Genomic DNA, 21390 nt, shown 5'->3' on the forward strand with positions numbered 1-21390 from the left:
TGTGGGTTAATTATGCTCAGATAATAAATATCCACCTGAAAATATTGTAAAAGTATATCGCTGTGTGGTTAGAGGGGAATGTTCTTAAATTTGGAGCTACTTAATCTGAACAGTTTTTTGTACAATTAATTAAAATTACCACTGATAGAAATAGAAGCATAGGTAACTAGTACTTAGTTGCACTGTTGTAGCCAATTCTTGGATTATGTCATCTGCTGTTGGATTTAATGCTAATATCTGTGTAGTTACTTAAACACGTTACAGTTTTGCTTTTTGCTCATATAATTGTTTCAATATTTTCTTTGCCAAACAAGTTCTGTGCTGCAAAGTGTAATCTTTAGGCTGGGACATGAATGCATTTAGTTTAAATTTTAAAATTGTTTGTTGGCTATGGACATGAGTGGTTTGTTAGGCTAAGAAGAAGCACTAACAGCTTGCCTACTTCTGGTTGCCTGTGTTTAGGTAAAACATTTATTGCACAGAAGCCGAAAATTTATTAGCTGAGGTACTTAAGAGAAACATTGGTCAAGACTTGCAGTGGTGCTGATACTAAGTGCTGAAATTCCATTCTCAGTGGAATTCTCACCACTCAGAAAGATGAGCTTGTGGTTTTGCTGTTAGCGGTGGTTGTGGTTTTTAAATACACGTATACTAATAGGCTGCCTTTCTCCCATCCTTCACTGAAGTGAATCTGCATGCCGATTCTATACTCAGCAGATGAAGGGGAAACAGCTAGCAATTAAGAAAATGAATGAAATCCAGAAAAATATTGATGGTTGGGAGGGTAAGGACATTGGACAATGCTGTAACGAGTTCATCATGGAAGGAACACTCACGCGGGTAGGAGCAAAGCATGAGAGACACATATTTCTATTTGATGGCTTGATGATTTGCTGTAAGTCAAATCACGGCCAGCCAAGACTTCCTGGTGCTAGTAATGCAGAATATCGTCTAAAAGAAAAGTTCTTCATGCGAAAGGTACAAATCAACGATAAAGACGACACTAATGAGTACAGACATGCTTTTGAAATCATCTTAAAAGATGAGAACAGTGTTATTTTTGCTGCTAAATCAGCTGAAGAGAAAAATAACTGGATGGCAGCATTGATATCTTTGCAATATAGAAGCACGCTGGAAAGGATGTTGGATGTAACAATGTTGCAGGAAGAAAAAGAGGAGCAGATGAGATTTCCAAATCCTGAGCTCTATAGATTTGCAGAACCCGACTCTGAAGAGAATATAGTGTTTGAAGAAAACATGCAGCCCAAATCTGGAATCCCCATCATCAAGGCAGGAACTGTTGTCAAGCTCATCGAGAGGCTGACCTACCACATGTATGCAGGTGAGGCACTTCATTTATATAGCCAAAACATTAGGTGGTGACTAGTTTATGCTTTTCTTTCTGTGTTAAATACATGCAGCAAAATATGTAAAGTGTGTAGAAAGCAAATATGCTTTTTAGTGCACATATTCTAACGTGCCTTTTGAGTTAAGGTTTTGAGATCTGAATGCACCTCTGTAGCTGTAGCAGCTAAAAATATGAATCCTGTTTCGAAGAAAATAGTGGGATGTGCATGTGCATAAGGTTATTTCCATGCAAGGGATGCGGGGGGTGGGGGCCTGCAGGAATTGAGCTCTAGACAATACTTTTTCCTGTGTACCCCAGGCTACAAGAATTCCTGAAGACCTCCAAAGCTGGGTGGCCCATGAAGCACCAGCATTGCAGGAGAGAATTATGGGCTCAGTGTTTTAGGTTAAGGGTTGTACTCTGTCAGCTATTACCTGTGTCCATGCTGGCATCTAATGAAAAGACCAAATAACCGCTTGCTAGAAACAGTCACTTGCATAATTTGGCCTTGGAACTTCTCCTTAATCAGAATTTAAGTGGGGATTTGATTTAAGGACTTTTGCCTTTGGGTTTCTGTTTGTGTTGAAGATATCTTGAAGACAATTATATGATCATCCAGTCCAACCTCAGTGCGTGGAGTTTTTTTGATAATTTCCCAGGATTTTTGTAAGCTGTGCTGAAAAGCATGGGCTTGTTTTTGTGGGGTTTTTTTTTGTTTGTTTGTTTTTTGTTTTTTGGTTTTTTTTATTCTACCTGTATGTCACTTACTCTAAAACTTCATGCATCTTGGTATTGGTGCTTCTCACATTCAGATGTAGATCTTTTGGTTTTTTTCTTTCTTTGTAGTCTTTACACTGATTATCCAAAATTGTTTTTGTGCAGCACAGTACTGGATACCCTGCATAGACCAGGATTATTTGTTTGGAAGAAGTGGGGAGTAAGCAGAATATGACTAGTGTAGTTTAGTGCTTTTGTTTACTTTCAAAATGCTTGTAAATGCATCTGTTTACTCCATTACTTTTATTGCTTTTCTCCACATTTCCTTCAGTTGAGCTTTCCTAACATTTATTAGAAACCCAAATGCAATATCGTGCTGGCAGTTTTTAACAGAGCAATTTTGTGCCTGTCTTCATTTTCTTGTAACATTATAAACTTTTAGCTCTTGGCTTTGAATTTTACAGGCATGACTTATGACATAATTTTATAGTTTTGGAAGTTAAAATAAAACAATTCAGCCTTAGAGAAAGGAAGGCACTTTTTTTTTTTTTTTGAAGCTAGCATTGTATTTGGCAGAGAATTAGCAAAAACAGTACTTCATTAGTGCACTTGTGAACCTTTGCTTTGCCTTGCTTTGCTTTAGGTAACCTGTGCACCGTTGAGAATTGCCCTTCCATACATGCTGGGACTTTGGTGCTGTAGCCTTGGCATTGCTCCAGGCTCTTGCAGTGCTCTCCACGCATTGTCTCTGTCCAGGGAGCCACAAACTACACTCTCTAGTTCCTTAAAACAGGAAGGCCTGTTTTTAAGGAACATGTGGCTTGCTGAAATGTGTTTCTTGTATTGCTTTTTTGTATCTGCGTATCTTTTTGGCCTTTCTAGCACATAGGACATCAAGGAAGAATGCAGATCAATTGATTAGATCCACCTTCATCTACAGTCATTTAAATCCCTACTTGTAACAGCCCCTGTTTAATAAAGCTTGAAGTAGGTTGGTTGACACCTAACGTAGGTATGTGTGACATTGACCGAACTGTTATATGACAAAGCTGAGAACGTGGGTACTGCGAGATAGGCTGAAAGACTTTGACCAAAAGAATAAAAATGGTTGTCTTGTATTTAGCCTGTCTTTGTAGCTTTAAAGATCTTAGTGCAACATACATAGACCTGATGCTGAATTGCTAGATTGCATGTCATTTCTCAACACCCGTATCTTTCCTTCTGTACCTCCTTCTTTATAATTGGTTTTCTATGAGGAAAAATGCCATTGTTCTAACCATTCTGTGCTGTCTTTTCCAGGGGAGCAAAGAAATAGAGGTATAGTGACTCAGACAAAAATATTCTGTTGTGCAGGAAACAAGGTTCATTTACTATGTAAATCGTTCAGTGTCTTGTTGCATTTTATGAGATGCAGTGAGTAGAGCAACAGATTTCCATAGTAACCCCTTAGCTGTTCTTTCATACGTGTATCAGTTGAGTTCAAGGCTTCTGTTTTGCTTGTAGACATGAGAAGATGAGTACTCAGATGATACTAGCCAAACAGCTACAGACTGTAGAAATGCTTTTCTTATTCCACGTGGGACTGTGTATGCATGATTGTAATCTTAAAAGAATTTATTAACTTTATATTCATATGCTGCAATAGCAAGCCCTTACTTTTCTGAGGTGCCTTTTCTTGAATATGGTGTGACTGGTTATGGTATCCCTGGATCCGACTCCTCTAGGTTTTTATCTTCGTAGTTCAAATAGTATAAGGAATAATTCCAGGTGTAATGGCAGAGGTGGTACCAATTTGTTGCAAGTAACTGAAGAGCAGTTTAGGTAGTTCCATATTGAGGAGTATATGGGCTGTGTTCAGATGGTAGTCAAATCTGGTCTCAACTTTTCTGCCACCTGTGATGATTCACACAGTCCATCTCATTTGTAGATATGGGTATTGAACCTTTTATTTTTCTTCCCTCACCTCCCTGACAATGCACAGAGCATCTTGTCAGCTGAAATCTTTCTCTGTTTCGCTGTGGAACAGGGACAGCCCAGTAGCCTAGCTCTAATGAAACAGTGCTACCGGGGGTAGGAGGCATCCAGCCACTGCGAGAGCTAGGACAGGGAGACAGCCCTGATGGCCAACTGGCTCTGCAAGGTCTGGGAGACTGTCCAAACCATGCTGCGCTGGAGCAGCAAAACAGGGAGAAATCTCTGCAAAAGCATCTTTCCATGTATTTTTACATGAGAGAAACTGCCCTTCAATTAGAAATTCAAGTTCTGGCCCTAATTGCGTATTCTGGCAGGTTTTACTTGTTTTAGTATTTCATTATCTCCTCCTTTGCCTGATTCTTGTTTATGAGCAGTTGAGTTAGGTGGTACCAAAATTTGAAAGTCGTAGCAATTTTTTTTTTATCTATAGGGCAGTGCTCTTCTATTTTTAAAGCTTTGATATGTTAAGAGTGCTTGTGCGTCATCATAGTGTCCGTTTCCTTTCTTAAGGAATTCAAGGGTGATTATTTATAAGTCCTGGTAGAACAAGTTATTGTTCTTTTTTAGCTTTCAAATTGGCTGTATTGAAGAGAGAATTATCACATGAGCAGACATCCTGACTAGTGTTGTCTGTATTTTTTTAATGCTTGCTCATATATTGTACACTATTTTGAGTTACAGGTTTTGCTAGTAAGATAACAAGGTTAGATTTGATTTTCTGATCTACTTCATTTGAAATTCAATATGTACGTGGATTTAAACACTGACCCTACCTGTAAATAACAATAGCTATGACTCAGAGCTTGCAGTGATCTGAAAATGTTAATTGCTATGGAGGCTTTCTTTCTCATGTAGACAAAAACTATTTAGGGTGGATGCTGTTTACAGGATGCAAGCTGTGGAAACATAAGTTACTGTGCTTACTTCTATACTTATTTTTTCAGACAACAAAAATTATATATTTTCATGATGAGGATGATGGGGACAGGGGTAACATTCTTCATGCAAAAGGATTTGGAGTTCCGTCTTTGAAAAGTCTTTTAGACTGTACAGTTTCAAGGAGAGGTGGGAGAGGTGTTATGGTAAGAAGAACGGAGTAATGAAGGACAGAGATGGTAAAACAGAATAGCCAATTGTTTAAGAAATGGGAATTAGTGTACAACAGAAATGCAAGGAAGTGCTATGTTACACAATACACAGTCAATCTACGTAACACATTACAGTAAACTGTTGCCTAAATGAAGAGCTTAGTAGGATCCAGGAAAGGTAGAATGTTCATTCAAATGGATGAGATGCTGGTAAATAATTAAGGAGGATTTTAAAAAAGCTCTTAAAAACCCATGTTCCCGGAAATAAGTCCTAATAGCTTAATATAGTGTTAGGCCAAATAATGCAGGCATTTTTTTATTCATTACAGCTTGTAGGAACTCCAAGTCCTGTGTGCTCCTCTTCAGCCACTCTGTGTTAGGAAAATTACCAATGGACTTTGTATTTTAAAATCTGTTTGTAGATTTAATATGCAAAGCCATTGCAGCCTGCTCATTAATTTTGTTCAGTGATAACAATGTTAACCTTGTTTCTAGTCAGCTCTGTGCAGTGCCAGCATGCTGTCACTGCATTTCCTCATACTTGAAAACAAATGGTTTTGCTTATGTAATTAAGGGAGACACTTTGGTTTGCTGTTTCGAATACTTGCTTGTTTTTAAAAAGCAATTGAATATTTTAAATTAAATGTATGTAATTAATCGATTTAAATGAAATCTGTTTATTTTCTTGAAGTGAAATAAGTATAACCTCGAAGTATAGCTGTCAGCTGAAGAAATATCTAGCCTGCCTTAATCACAGTGGGTTGTCAGTTTTACCAGTTTAGGGAAAACATTCTCCCCTTGAAGAGGCTATTTCTATCCAATGCAAAGTTACTTGCTGTGTCTTTTGAGTTACCTTGTCCTGATCGTTGTCAAAATCAAAGTTGTTTAGTAGATGGCTCAGACGTAAAATGATCTATTTATTATTTTCAAAAAGTAATTGAAAAGGAATCCAGTCTTTTAAATGAAGGGAAAGAAAAAGTAGTTTTGAATTTTCAACACAATATACATTGTTTTTAAATTCTGCTTTGTATTGCTATTTTAAGAGGTTCTGAATTGTTACCAAAACAATTTTGGTTTACATCATCTTCTCTGTAAATTGGTAGGCTGGCATCCTTAATTTTAAAGGATACATAAGCTATTTTAAAGTATTAAAAAAATCAGGTGATTGCTGACACAAGTGTAAAATTATTCTTTGTCTTAGATCCCAACTTTGTTCGGACTTTTCTCACAACATATAGATCCTTCTGTAAGCCTCAAGAGTTGCTGAGTCTGCTAATAGAAAGGTATGCTGCTGTTAAAAATATTCATACAAAGTGAAAATGGTTTATTTTTTTTAATTTTCACCTGGAGTAGAGCTTGTAAGAGTCTTATTTTCCAGTTAGTTTTGATTAACTCCAGACACTTTTTAAAAAGTTGTCAAATTCAAGGATTGCAAGTAAAATATGCAAGTTAGATCCAGAAGCTTTAGGATTGTTCACGTAGCTCTGGTGACTTCCAGCATCCCACTGTTTTGTCTTTGAAATCTGTATTATTACTGAATTTAGCAAATCTTCCTGTGTGCTTACCAAGACATAAGATTCTAACATGTGGAAATGTTCTGAATTTCAAGCTGTCTTTAATCGACATTTTATTCATGCATGCTGCGAGCAGGATTTGTGTAATAGGACCCTCGTGCTTATACTGATCTTCTGTGATAGATTTGAAATTCCAGAGCCTGAGCCAACAGAAGCTGATCGTATTGCTATGGAGAATGGAGACCAGCCTCTTAGTGCAGAGTTAAAAAGATTTAGGAAAGAATACATTCAGCCTGTGCAGCTACGGTGAGTATTGCATCAGTGTGAGGCAAACTGACTTCCTTTAAGTCTTTGAAGTACCATCTTTTGGGTGCAGTGCTTCTTTGTGATACCAGCAGCCGTTCTTTGTAGATGCTTTGACAGAGACCGTGCGTGGGCAGTCAGCCATTTTGACCTTGCTACTTGAAAACCTGTTGGGAATTTGAATTCATTGCATGAAAAACCTTGGGAAAGGCTTGTGCTGAGTTTTAGACTATTAGTGTGCAAATTAGTTTCTTACAATTTTTTTTTAATCCATGTTTCTGCAAGGCTATACAGCGTAAGTGTGCCACAAAGATGTAGGCAGAGAACATTTTAGATTATGTTCTTTTTATGAACAATAGCATTACTCTGACTTCTTTAAAATAAAAAAATGCTCACAGCTGGTTGCTGGTGAAATGCAAGCAGTAGAATAATTGCATTTGGTCTGCTGATTCTGATACTCCTGTGAGACCTCGCCTACTAAAAGCCGTGAAGTGCTACATATGAAGATAGACTGTATTGTAGAGTGCTTACTTATCCTTTATTTTGGCAGAGTATTAAATGTATGTCGACATTGGGTAGAACACCACTTCTATGACTTTGAAAGAGATGCTGATCTTCTGCAACGTTTGGAGGAATTCATTGGAACAGTAAGAGGTACTTATGGTGTCTTAAGTGCTGACATTGATCGTAAAGCATCCTTTTTCTAATGTATGGAATGGGATTGCTTTCCCTTTCACTGAGCACATGAAGAATAACAGGACCGACTGCTTATTAAATACTTCACAAAGAACATGAAATAAACCTTAATTTACAAGAAGACCCACCACGGTTATTCAAAGTCTGCCTCCTGTTCAGAAGAAAGTTATTTATATCCTGATAAATAAGTATTGGTTTTGTTATAAAGGGACTGAAATAATGCAAAATAATAACTGAGTAATCATCTGGATGGATTAATTGCTTTGATTGTCCTCTTAAACCATACACAGGGGTAATTTTTGTAGAAGTCTTATAATGGAAACCACTGTTTCTTTGCAGCAAGGGTTTTCCAGCTATTTCACAATGCATATTAGACCTGTAGGACACCTTCCAGTTGTGATTGTTCAGATCTTTCCTATTCCCTTGTAAGAAAACCTGGGACAGCTACCGCAGCAGTTTGTAGCAAAATACTATGTTAGAGAAGTATTTAATGGTTATTTAGCAATTAGAAAGAGGGGGAGAATAATAAGCCGGCTAGTTTAATGTGGATTACTGGTAAATTTTCAGTGAACTTGCCATCTCATGCATGAAATTCTTATAGTGTAGAGCTAAACAGGCATTTGGGCTTTGGGTTTTAATCTGAGATTTGATGCAAAATGCAGTAGAGGGAGAGGCTGCTCCCTGTTTGTTATTTTGCCCTTCTGCGTTATCTGAAGTAAGCATGTACTCTTGCCCAAAGTGTAAAGTTCACAGTGTTTACAGAAGTGCATTTTAGGCGAAAGAAGGTTAGTTCCCGTACACTTGTTGCAAAGTCAGAAAAGAAAGGAAAAAGCCTGATTCAGAATAGGAGTCTTAATTTGTGTGTTCTGAATTGTGCTTGGGCAAACTTGGCATGCTCAGCACTGGCTGTAGAGGAATTCTTCTTTATGTGTTCGAATGCTTTGAGACTTGTGTGAGAACACCACTTATGCACTTCTAAAGAATATGTGGCTGCTTTAATTTAGTAGGTTTGGGGTTCAAATCAAAAGATTTTCTGAATTATACTGACCTCTTCAGAAAAACAGCATTAAGACTAACTAAATAGTAATTTTCTCTCTGTGTGCCAGGCAAAGCAATGAAGAAATGGGTTGAATCAATCACAAAGATAATCAACAGGAAAAAGCAGGCACAAGCCATTGGGCCAAGTCACAACATTACTTTTGAGAGCCCACCTCCAGCGATTGAATGGCACATAAGCAAACCGGGACACACAGAGACTTTTGACTTGCTCACTTTGCATCCAATAGAAATTGCTCGGCAGCTCACTTTACTTGAGTCAGATTTTTACAGGTAACTTTCCTCCATTGAAAAACACATGACACAAACCAAAATATTCTCCAGCATGAAATTGTTTCTGCGGGCCCCTGCTGTGAAGCCCCACGGTAGGTCAAGGGACTTTACCAATGCTGTATATTAATTGCTATTTTTTCAGAAAAAAAAAAATCTGAAAAACAGTGTATGTCTTGTCTTCCTCAAGTTAATGTGCAGTACATGTGACTGATGTATAGTTAACTGCATAGTGCTGCAGGTTTCTCTTGATATTTTCCAAGTAGATCAGCCTTTGAGAAGTATGAACATTAATTAAATCAGTTTTCTTCATATCCTAGTTTGTGAAGCAAATTATGGACCCTGTCAGATCCCACCAGCTGTCTGTGAGAGGTGGTTCAGGCACTGGAAGCTCACATTTTATTATGGTGAATGAGATGTAGACTTCATTCTTCATTTAGATAAACAAAGGTGGTTCATAGTCACATAAATTAAGAAATTGACACGTTAAAAAGAAGCATAGAAATACCACTTAGTCATGTGGGGAGCCTAGCATTATAGAAAGGTAGTGATATCTTAAGAATTTATTTCCAAATATGAATTCCAAATTCACTGGAAATAAGGAGGTTTGGGGAAAATAATATAATCTTTCCTGCTTTTAATTACATTTTTTGATACATGCATCTAGAGCTGTGCAGCCATCTGAACTAGTTGGAAGTGTGTGGACAAAGGAAGATAAAGAAATTAATTCTCCCAACCTTCTCAAAATGATAAGGCATACAACTAACCTCACTTTATGGTTTGAAAAGTAAGTGACTTTCCTGAATCTGCGCCTACTCCTTTTCTGTGAAAAATTCCGTTCTGGGACAGTTACAGTTTGAAGTTGTGTTTAGATGCCTGCGAGAATTTCACCATAAGAGTCTCAGCTTTTTATTCTTAGAATATTTTCAAATGTTTATTCTCTAAACATTTTCAAAATTGTATCAAGCAATTTGATAAACTTTTCGTCTTTGTTTGTGTTACGATTTAATATTTGATTTTGGAAAGCTCATCAATGCTTTAATACAAAATGAAATGTTCTTGTGTATTTAGATGCATTGTAGAAACAGAAAACCTAGAGGAAAGAGTAATTGTAGTGAGCCGGATAATTGAGATCCTGCAAGTTTTTCAAGAGCTAAACAACTTTAATGGTGTCCTTGAGATTGTCAGTGCTATGAACTCCGCAGCAGTGTATAGGTTGGATCACACATTTGAGGTACAGTGAAATGTTTTCCGTTTTTGGTACGGAAGTGTAGTGCAGTGCACCTTAGATACACTACAAGCCTATCTTTTCAGTAAGCCTGTCCTTCAAAGAAGGAGAAAGGAAGGTCAATCCCATGACGAATCACAGAATCATAGAATGGTTTGGGTTGGAAGAGACCTTAAAGCTCATCTAGTTCCAACCCCCCTGCCACGGGCAGGGACACCTTCCACTAGACCAGGTTGCTCAAAGCCCCGTCCAACCTGGCCTTGAACACTTCCAGGGAAGGGGCAGCCACAGCTTCTCTGGGCAACCTGTTCAAGTGCCTCGCCACCCTCATAGTGAAGAATTTCTTCCTTATATCTAATGTAAACCTACCCTCTGAGAGGTTTTTTTTCTTGGTTTCAGAAGCAAGAAATCAATCATCATTTAAAGGCAGAAAAAGGTAGCAAGATCCTGAGATGGTGGGACTCTGTCCTCATGGTCACTGACTTAAATATCGGTGGAAGACCATTACTCTCAGTGTTGTTGCTGGGCTGCACCCTTGCCCTGTCTGTCTAAACAACCTGTTTCATGTCGTCTTTTAGCAAATTCCAAGTCGCCAGAAGAAGATTTTAGAAGAAGCTTATGAGCTGAGTGAGGATCATTATAAGAAATACTTGGCAAAACTCAGGTCCATTAATCCTCCTTGTGTGCCTTTTTTTGGTAAGCGCGTTTGGTTTGAATGAGCTGTATCGTGCGTGAACGTGTGGAAAGTGTTGAGCTAGGGCACTAACCAGAGTATGAACAATGAGAAGTCAATTTTAACAGGACAGTTGGGTTTGAATTTCAGGTGCCTGGATATTTATTGCAAGACAAGAAAAAAATGAAAGAAAAATTAAGTGACTATTAATTGCAGATATTGTTTGCAGTAAAAAGGTGAATATCTGTGATATGTGATTTACATATTTACTCATTTTGAATGTAGTTTGGACTGTGTTGTGACCATGAATGCCTTAAATGGAAGGTGGTCACGTTGGAAATATTGTTGCCTTTGACTAGTACAGAAAGAAGGACCACTTTTCCCATGAAGAGTTCCAAGAAATAAAGCTTGAGTTTTCATTCTTATGGTTTCTTATAACTAGACTCTTATTTCTATTAAGTCTTATTTCTAGTTTGGGAAGGGAGCCTCCTCTTTACCTCTTTATCATCAGACTTAACAGTTCTTTTGGCTAGCTTGCTTGGAATTTCTGATGTTAGCAAATTGTGAAGTTAAGTGCATGGTATCCCTGTTCTTTAGCAAGCTACTTGGATTTTAGCTGCAGATCAGTTCTGACTCTGGACGTTGCACTTATGCAGCATAGGCTTCAGGCCAAAACTGAAAGAAAATAGTATTGATGGCTTTTTTTGGCCTTTTACAGACTGGGGAAAGATATACTCCAGAGCTCTGCAAAGAAAGATAAGATCAACTAAGAAACCTTCTGTCCTGCTTCAGAGATATGTAGAGGTTAGCAGGATCACACATGAATAGCTTCAGTTATTTCTCTCAAGTTATACTTAGAAGACTCATAATGACAGTTCCAGATATATTGTCTATGGACTTGAGAGCGCTCTTTTCTTTCTAATGTTCAAATGATTTGATGCAATTATGAAGCCAGGAGTGGAGAGTGAAACAGAAGAATAAAACCTGAAAATAATTTTTTGGAGCTTAGCTAAGGTCTCTGATGGAGTAGAGCTTAACTGAGGCTTAACAGTTGAGAGAAAGCACTTGAATCCAGTGTACTCTTCTCTTGAAAAATGCTAGTAGTGTTCAATTGTATGAGCTTCCTAAACAAAAGAAAGATGCATAGACTTTGAGACTTCGATGCAAAAAAGGCAACTTTATGGAAAAGGCATATTAAAATATGACAATTGTTGTCCTTACTAGAAAAACTAGGTGTGATTCTTTTATTGGCCCTAGCAGAGAATTTTTCTAAGTAATAGTACACAAATTCATTAGTTTAAGAATTTTTTGTATTCCAGTCATGTGACTTCCTCCTTGTTTTGTACCGTATGTTGAGAACCTCTACTGTGTGCTCTTTAGGGATTTACTTAACTAACATTTTGAAAACAGAAGAAGGCAACCCTGAATTTCTAAAGCGACATGGGAAAGATCTTATAAACTTCAGCAAGAGAAGAAAAGTAGCTGAAATAACAGGAGAGATACAGCAGTACCAGAACCAGCCATATTGTTTAAGAGTGGAGTTTGACATCAGGGTAAGTGGCGTCCTTTCCTTGAGTCCATGCACTGAGCTACTTCTGTGGTGACTCTGTCAGCTGATAGACCATAAAGATAGACTGAATTCACATAGATTCAGTTGGACTGAATCAGGCATTAGCAGAAGGCCTGTCATAACGTCTCTCTCAGGTCTTGCTGTAAGAAAAGGCAGAAAGCTCAATGCTTGCAGTTTGGTGGGTTTTAGTTTGTTTTTTCAGCTGTTGGGATGTTGGTAGATAGATTTTCTTACTGATCAGTGCTAAACAGGAACAAAAACTACCAGATTCTCACTGTTCTTCACTCAATTGTGTGTGTTTGTCCCGTGAGCCCAGTTGTTATTTTCCTCCTCTGTTACACTGCCTTTATGTTTCCGGGTTTAACTGGTAGCACTGCGTTTATATCATGTGTTGGCGCTGATGATGCTTACGTTTTTCTTTCTCCTGGCATTTGTTCTCCTTGGTCTGTGGTGTTCTCTAAGCAGTCCTCTCTCTGTTTGCTTTCCGTTCTTCCTTTTCTTTTTTTTTTTTTTTTTTTTTTTGAAATATGTTTTGAGCTGTATACTTTCAGAGAGTCATAGGAGAGGCTGTCTTAAGAGATTCTGGAAGATTTTTCTTTTGTTGTTTGTTCTCCTCAGGGTTTCACAGATTGCATTGTGATAGCAGTCTTCCCTGCATCAGTGTCAAGATGGACTACATACAGCTTCTTCTGAAGGCATTTGAGCTAACCTGGTCTGATTTTTGCACTGCAGGAAGTATTTAGGGTACTTGCACAGTTGGTTTTCAGTCCAAGCATAGCAGTAGCAATGCCTAGCAAAGGGCTGGCAACAAACAGATTTAATAACTTAAAAATCTATCATTACTTCTGACTTCAGCATTTTCTCTCTTCTCTGGAACAGCTGGAATCATTTGTGCAGTAGAAACAAACAGTACTAAGCTACTAAGAAGTAGCTTAGCTGACAAGTTTTCTGCCTTCTTGTATTTCAGAAATTTTTTGAAAACCTGAATCCCATGGGAAACAGCATGGAGACAGAATTTACAGATTATCTGTTCAACAAGTCACTAGAGATAGAGCCACGAAATGTCAAGCCTCCACCAAGATTTGTTAGTATTCAATTTATTTTTGTTAGTATTTTTCAAAAAATGCTTATGTTCATCTTTCACTGATAGCAGATGTCATTTTAGATCTCTAACTTCATAAATACAAAGCTACATTTAGGTGATCTTGTGGCCTTTTAATTTTGTTTGATATTATCTTTTTTTGTCATTTCAGCCCAAAAAATACAGCTATCCTCTCAAGTCCCCAGGTGTTCGTCCCTCTAATCCAAGGCCAGGTACCATGAGACATCCTACACCCCTGCAACAGGAGCCAAGGAAAATTAGTTACAGCCGCATCCCAGAGAGCGAGACTGAAACTACAGCATCTGCACCAAACTCTCCCCGAACACCTTTGACCCCTCCCCCTGCTTCTGCTACTTCAAGTACTACAGATGCCTGCAGTGTGTTTGACTCAGATCCTTCAAGCCCTTTTCATGCAAGTAGGTGCTAATAGGTAGTCTACCAAGAATGCGCATATTAGATTTTTGTGGTCTTAAACAGATGAAATCATGTTTAGTCTTATAAAGTGATTATGGAAATAATTGCTTTTGTCTCCTTATGGCAGCAAAAAGTTTCAGTGTGGTTTATTTCTTCTTTTAATAAGTTTTTATTGTAAAGGGAGAAACAGGACAGAATTAGGTCTGTTACATCGAGAGTATTACACATCTTTGGAGAAGCTGTCAAAACAGAAGGCAGAGATATATCTCTAGTGCCAATAGATATCCTGAACAAATATTTGTGGGAGTTTCTGCCATATATATATGTGGTGAATATATTCGGTGAGTATCTGTTTGATGGTGAACAATGAGAATAGAAAAGAATGTTTCGTGGGTGCCGTATTCTGCTGTCTGCCATTCTGCATTGGTTTCAGTGCATATGGATGGTTTTCCTGCAATACTTAAAATCCGTATTTCCATGCTTTAAATCCATCAGGACCCATCCATGCCTGTTTTTTCTTCTGTCTTCACCAACATATAAGGAAGCTCATATTTTATCGTGTGCTTTCAGTAGTTTTTAGTGGACATAGCCTCCTTTGATGTATATGGGCTTTCAAAGGAACCGTGAGGTTAGTCCTGTGTTCCGCTGGTTGCCACAAGGAGGTGCTTAACAGAGCAGTGACATTGCTGAGTGTCCAAGCCAGGTCTCTGGAATACCTCTTCAGAAGAAGGTATTTCTTCATTGTTGGCTTGGCCCATCAAGTGTGGGTTCAGGATATTGTTTTAGTGCTGTTGTGATACAAGAACTACTTTATGGTCTGGTTTTGGTCTTGAGAATTACTTAAGAATGTGCAGAAACTGATGGCCACAGAGATGATTACAGCTCAGAAAAGCAGTTTGTCTGGAAGCCGCAAGTTAGAGGGTTGTTTTGTTGTCTGTCTTTAACATCATCTTGATTCATGCTGCTTTTATGAGCAATTTTATTATTTATGACACCTTTATTGGCAGCAATAAAGGAAATATACTAAGTTGAACAGAAGTTCATCATTGTGAGGATTTTTTTTTTGTCTGCTAGGATCTGCTTCTGTGTCATCCATAAACTTTACCAAAAATTCAGATGAAGCGCATGTTCCCCCTCCAGTTCCTCCACGAAGAAGACCAGAGTCTGCCCCAGCTGAATCCTCTCCATCAAAAGTAAGTAAGGAGAGAAAAGGGCATTTTTTCTGGGAGCAGAGGGCAGGGTATGATAGAAAAGTAACTCTTATAATACAGGTGTTTTTGAAGAATGGCCGTGTATTTGAAGCCTTCACAGCTCTGCCTCATTATGTCCTGATCCCAAACAAATTAAAATTAACAGATGGGACCTAAATTTAGGGTTAGAAATGTCTATTACCTACTGATCCACTATGCTCAAGCCTTCACGTTGCCTGTGAGAACTTGAGGCTTCAGACATGTGTTTCCATCTCTGATAATTGTCCCAGAGTATAATTTTGGGGTGTATTAGTAGAGGGAAAGAACTGAAGAATAGTAATGATGGAAAGTGATGTACACACCTCAGTCCTCTGAAAAGGTTTATTAGAATAATTGATCCTGATGCTGTATTGCTCAGTGCTTGCTTTCCCTTCTTGATTACCTGTCCTGTCTGCCTGCCTGCTTGAGCCATTGCTTCATTTTCCTTTCCTACTTGTCTGGCATTTGGGATCTGATCCAGCCTTTGTTGCAGACAGCATCAAATGTCTTTTGATTCCAGTGGGGGCTGGTTTGTGACTTGAGAGAATTGGGTGGATTTGAAAATCCCACTCAAAATTACTTCAGAGCATGTATGTCTTTGAAGAGGGCTTGTCTGTGGCTCTTCAGCAAGTTGTTTTCAGACTACAGGTGACCATGCTGTCAGCCAGTGGAGTTTAACATGTCACATTCCTACCAAAATGTAATTGAAAACATCGTACCCATGATAGGGTGTTGGAAACCAGTTACGCTGTCACTGTGGTCTGCAGCTTGGGAACTATTCACTTCAGTAACTCTAACTACTTAATTCCATCTTCTGAGCATAGTGTTTTGGGGTTCTTTTTCCCCTGTTCAGCATCATCTGCCCCTTGCTTTTCCTCATTTTCTTGGAGAAATATCTGGCATTATTACCACCCAGAGTGCTTGTTATTGGGGAGGTGATTGAAGATAACCAGACCTACCCACCAAGCAGACCTGGAACTAGCATGGATATTGCTGCTTTGACCATTGCTGCCTTGTCTTTGTCCCTCTCTCTGTGCCTCTTCATTCCTTCCATCCTTGGCTGTTAACTCATGTATTGGTAGACCCCTGCTTTTCCCCCTGCACATCCAGTCACTGCCTTTTCTGCCTACATTACTCTGAGAAACCTGTTTTTCAGGCACTGCCACTCCCTTTTTGCTTGCTTACTCCCTGTCTTGATTCTGCACCTGCTTGCTGTACCTTCCCTTTAGCTCAATAAGAACAACCTGCAGGGCAGGAGCTCTGCTTCCATTTCACAGCAGGGCTCTGTTCTTTACTGCCACTCTAAAATTTTATTGAATGAAATGTTTGTGTACCTCAGATTACTTCTGCGCACCTGGACAGCCCACCAGCAATCCCTCCTAGGCAACCAACCTCTAAAGTGTATTCACCAAGGTACTCAGTGCCTGACCGGACCTGCATCTCTGACCCCCCTGAAAGCCCTCCTGTGTTACCACCACGAGAACCTGTGCGAACTCCAGATGTTTTCTCTAGCTCACCACTACACCTCCAGCCTCCACCACTGGGGAGAAAAAGCGAACTTGGTAACACCTTTTTCCCAAACAGTCCATCTCCGTTTACTCCCCCTCCCCCTCAGACACCTTCTCCACATGTAGCACGGAGGCATCTTCCGTCACCACCTTTGATACCGCAGGACGTGGACCTCCATTCTGTTGCTGGACCACCTGTTCCTCCACGACAAAGCACTTCTCAACATATCCCAAAGCTTCCTCCAAAAACTTACAAAAGGGAGCACACACACCCATCGATGCATCGAGACGGACCACCGTTGCTGGAGAATGCCCACTCCTCCTGAACTATCCCTTATGCTGGGAGTCGCATTTTCCTGGTGCTACGTCTGTTGCTGGCAATGGATGCACTGAACCTGGTGGTGCCAAGGAGTTGGGATGTGTATGCCAAACACTAAAAACTCTCCAATAGATTGGAAATGCAGTGTACAGAAATGGAATTGCAAAGACAGACTTTCTAGTGGAAAAACCGGTTAACTTGCTATTCTTGTTTTAGTATGCAGGACATTGTTCTAAAGTAATTGGACAACTGATTGTACCAGAAAACAGACTTGTGGGACTTCTTTGGCCAATGAGCAGAGACTGTGTTTGTGTAATGATCAATAATGTCCAGTACAGGAAGGAAAACAGTGTTGTATCCATCAGTTCCATACAGTGGCACAGTTTTTGGAATGAAAACATTATGCACTTTTAAAAATCTCAAACAGGGAACTTTATATCCTTAATTTTCCTTTGCTTTACTCCCTGCTTTAAAATACCTTCCTAAAATTATGAGAAGGACTGTGAGGAAGATCTGTGGTACCTAACCGAGCTAGAATTAAGGCAAAGCACTGTATTGCAGTCCTGTTTACAAGTTGTTACAATGAGTAGTAGGGGGTACCTAGGCTTCACCAAAGAGGTACTTTATTATTATTTTCTGAAATATTATGGTGCCAGTTCAAAAATAAATTTTTGCCAGGAAGCGTAATGTCTAATTATTGCTTTCTTTAGATAAAGCAGATGAAAGTCTTACACCATTAAGATGACGGCAAATTTTTTTTAAAAAGCAGCACTATCATCTGAAGTAAATATACTACTACATTTAGAAGACTGTTAATCTCTGCTAGGTTATATCACGTTCTTTTTAAGGTTTACTGATAATCCATTTCATGGCTAGTAGCTATTCTTTTTCAGTCATGCCATGAAAACAGTCACTTGTGAAAAGAGGCACTCACTGGTCAACTTCTGTAGCTATTGTCATGTTTTACTAACAATAGATGAATCAGCATACATAGAATTGCCTTGCAGTTGCATAAATCATGTGTATATAGTGAACGTTGCATAAATATACTTGCAGATTGTTTTTAATTTAATTGAAATAAAGATACAGATATGTTTGGCTGACATAAGTTATTACACGGACAAGTGTACAACTCAGTTTTTCAGTTAAGCACTGAAGGGGATAAAAGCACATGTTGTGGTACGTATTTTTCCTAGTTCAGTGTATGTATTTTAGTAATAAGCATGTAAAGAGAAGTCAGCTTTGGCATGTGTTACAAAGTAATAATTTAGTAGTATTTGAGAAGCTGGGTTACTCCCAAAGTGAATTATTACATGTTGTAAAACTTCACACCTCCTGTATGACACTTGTTAGAAAATCTCAAAACTTATGTTAATCTTTACAGTAGCTTTCTATGTCCAAAGTACACATGATGGAACATGTACTGGTATAAGTATCATGACATGGATTATCCATAAACCTACACCCATCAACTCTAGACAATACTGTCACAGTAATGCATGGCAGTTACTGAAGAAAAGATGCTCTGTAATTTGCACTACAGTATGTATGTGAAGCATAAAGTACCTCATCTTCAGTTAATATGGCTCATAGGTCAAAGTAAAATTCTATCGCATTTCCTCTTTGGAAGAATACATTTCAGCATCTTGGAAAACTGTGTCATTAGAGACGATATAAGTTGAATGATGATGGAAATCACCTTTTTAATACTTGATGCAATGCCATTGATCAGTGCCTCTTGATCCTTTAGTGTGGTCATTACATTTCAGAAAGTGTTCCGATTTCATCAACAAGAACGACAGTTTTCATCATAGTCAAATGCTGGAATTTGTCAGTTGTATTCCTTCTTTGATGTCTTTAACATTTTGAAACATTTTCCTGGCAAAAGGAGAAAAAGTGGAGATCTCTAAACTGCAGCTTCAGAGGAGAACATTATATGGGAGCTTTGTAAAAGCCCTCAGGCTACAAGAGGTGTAGTTGAAGTTATTGGTTGTTTGGCTATAAACACCACGATGGGTGTGCTGTTGGCAATGTCGTCTAAATTATTAGCTCATCAGTGGATTGTCAGGGAAAACTCCTAAACTTTAGACTTTCTGATCTGTATCTCCTCTTCTGTACTCTCGTCTGTGCTATATTGCAGCTATAGCAGACCAGGCAGAAGGAATGATCCAGTGCTTAGGTTGCTCACCTAGAAGGAGAGACCTCACATGGATGCTGCTAATCAACAGATTGCTTGAATGTCCGTAGGTTTGTTTCCCTCTGTGAAAGGGGGAATGCTGTTTCGCATCTTTGTGATTGAGGATAGAAGTCCTTTAGTGGTGAGGTAATCGGACAACAGGTGATAACGGTCATCATGCAAGAACCCAACTTGTGTGCTTTGGAGCCCTGCAGAATGGGTCAGTCATTCAGTACACAAATGGTTATGACTAAGCTGCAAACAGGAAAGACAGGGTGAGAATCAAACCTCTTGCATTTAGAATAGGAGTGTTGAGTACAACAGCTAAGCCACTGGTTTGTCTAATTACAGCTTTATTTGCATTAATAATTACTTAATCTGGAACAACTTCTCATTTGGACCGTGTTTGCATTAGTGACAATACTTTTCACATAGAAAATGCAATAATTTTATTGATGCTATCTATCTCCTTGGTAAAATGACCCTGGATGGTCTGGTGTGGCCTGGGATGATGGTGATGTGGCCTGGACAATGAAACATGCTTGTCTGGAGGCTAGGTGAGTTGCTATATTACTCTAGAGTGCTAATGTATGGCTAAAAGCCAGCCTAACAACTGCAAACTCTGTAGACAGGGTTACAGAAGTCAGCAGAACTCTATAGGTGTGGTGTACTTAACAATTTGTGCTGTTTCACCTCAAGGTTTCTACTTCATATGTAGTCTGGTGCAACAGTGAACATAACCTGGGTTTGTTCATTTTCTTCCAGAGTGTCATGGTTGTGTGCTAGCTCAGAAAAGCCCTCTGGGAATTTGGAAGTGCAAGGATTCCAAGTACAAGGTCCTGCACCTGGACTGGGGCAAACCCCACTATCGATATAGGCTGGGTGATGAAGGGATTGAGAGCAGCCCTGCAGAGGAGGAATTTGGGGTATCGGTGGATGAAAAGCCGGACAAGACTCGGCATGTACGCTTACAGCCCAGAAGGCCAACTGGGCTGCATCAAGAGAAGTGTGGCGAGCAGGTCGAGGGAGGTGATTCTGCCCCCCTACTCCACTCTGGTGAGACCTCACCTGGAGTCCTGTGTCCAGCTCTGAGCCCTCAGCACAAGAAGGACATGGAGCTGTTGGAGCAGGTCCAGAGGAGGGCCACAAAAATGATCCGAGGGCTGGAACACCTCTCCTGTGAGGACAGGCTGAGAGAGTTGGGACTGTTCAGTCTGATGAAGAGAAGGCTCCAGTGAGACCTTATTGCAGCCTTTCAGTACTTAAGGGGGGCTTACAAGAAAGATGGGGACAAACTTTTCAGCAGGGCCTGTTGCGATAGGGTAAGGGGTAATGGCTTTAAACTAGAAGAAGCTCTACTCAGACTATATATAAGGAAGACGGGTTTTACAATGAGGATGGTGAAACACTGGAATGGGTTGCCCGGAGAGGTAGTGGAGGCCCCATCCCTGGGAACGTTCAAGGCCAGGTTGGACGGAGCTCTGAGCAACCTGGTCTAGTTGAAGATGGCCCTGCTCACTGCAGGGGGTTGGACTAGATGACGTCTAAAGGTGTCTTCCAACCCAAACTGCTCTATGATTTTGCAAGTGCTGTGCATTTACTTCTGTTCAGCTTGCCTTTTGGAAAGTCAGCTATTGTGCTGCCTGTGACCCCAAAGTACATGCCATTGTCATGACATTCAGCAGCCCAGGCAAAGTTTTTCTGTAACTGTCTGCTAATAGAGAACATTATGCTGATTCAGGATTGATACCATGGAAGCATTTGAGTGGTCCATCCTCAAGAAGCCATCTACAGCGCGGACTAACCTGTTTCTCTAATATGCGCTCTTCCCTTTAGGGAGGGAGAGGTCTGTCTCAGTATGTTTATACTAATGCACTGGATTTAGATCCTTCAAGATTTTGGTTGACATCATAGAATGTTTAATTATTTTTCTTTTACATGTATCTTAAATTAGACTTTCTGTTGAATTGGCCTTGATTCAAGCTTGGTGATGTCACTGGAGGTACCACTATTGAAGGCAGTAGAATATTGTAGTTCAGGGAGAAGATTTTGTTTTGTTACACACAAGGAAGCTTTTTTTCGGCCTTCTGAGGTGCTGGAACAAATTTGCATCACAGCAGGCTGTGTGGTGATGCCAGTGCATTATAATAAGCAGCAGTTCCCTTCTTTGTGGCTGTTGTCTCAAACCAGTGTGGCATTTTACAG

At 39.4% G+C, this 21390-nt stretch overlaps 1 protein-coding gene across 5 annotated transcripts in view; it reads left to right on the forward strand.

The window, feature by feature from the left end:
• Positions 1-17696, forward strand: part of SOS1 (SOS Ras/Rac guanine nucleotide exchange factor 1) — a 53099-nt gene extending 35403 nt beyond the window's left edge. For 4 of the 5 annotated variants that reach the window (XM_075413391.1, XM_075413393.1, XM_075413392.1 and 1 more), the window contains 13 exons: positions 687-1342; positions 6329-6410; positions 6825-6947; positions 7495-7598; positions 8747-8969; positions 9634-9753; positions 10038-10200; positions 10773-10890; positions 12248-12420; positions 13405-13521; positions 13691-13955; positions 15028-15146; positions 16522-17696. In XM_075413391.1, the coding sequence (XP_075269506.1) occupies positions 687-1342; positions 6329-6410; positions 6825-6947; positions 7495-7598; positions 8747-8969; positions 9634-9753; positions 10038-10200; positions 10773-10890; positions 12248-12420; positions 13405-13521; positions 13691-13955; positions 15028-15146; positions 16522-17016 (2758 nt within the window). In that variant the 3' untranslated portion in view covers positions 17017-17696. The remainder of the gene's footprint in view (positions 1-686; positions 1343-6328; positions 6411-6824; positions 6948-7494; positions 7599-8746; positions 8970-9633; positions 9754-10037; positions 10201-10772; positions 10891-12247; positions 12421-13404; positions 13522-13690; positions 13956-15027; positions 15147-16521) is intronic. The other variant, XM_075413395.1, reaches the window with a different exon arrangement.
• Positions 17697-21390: the final 3694 nt, after the last annotated feature.

The sequence above is a fragment of the Opisthocomus hoazin genome, chromosome 2 (genome assembly GCF_030867145.1).
Source record: "Opisthocomus hoazin isolate bOpiHoa1 chromosome 2, bOpiHoa1.hap1, whole genome shotgun sequence".
NCBI classification, from domain to species: domain Eukaryota; kingdom Metazoa; phylum Chordata; class Aves; order Opisthocomiformes; family Opisthocomidae; genus Opisthocomus; species Opisthocomus hoazin.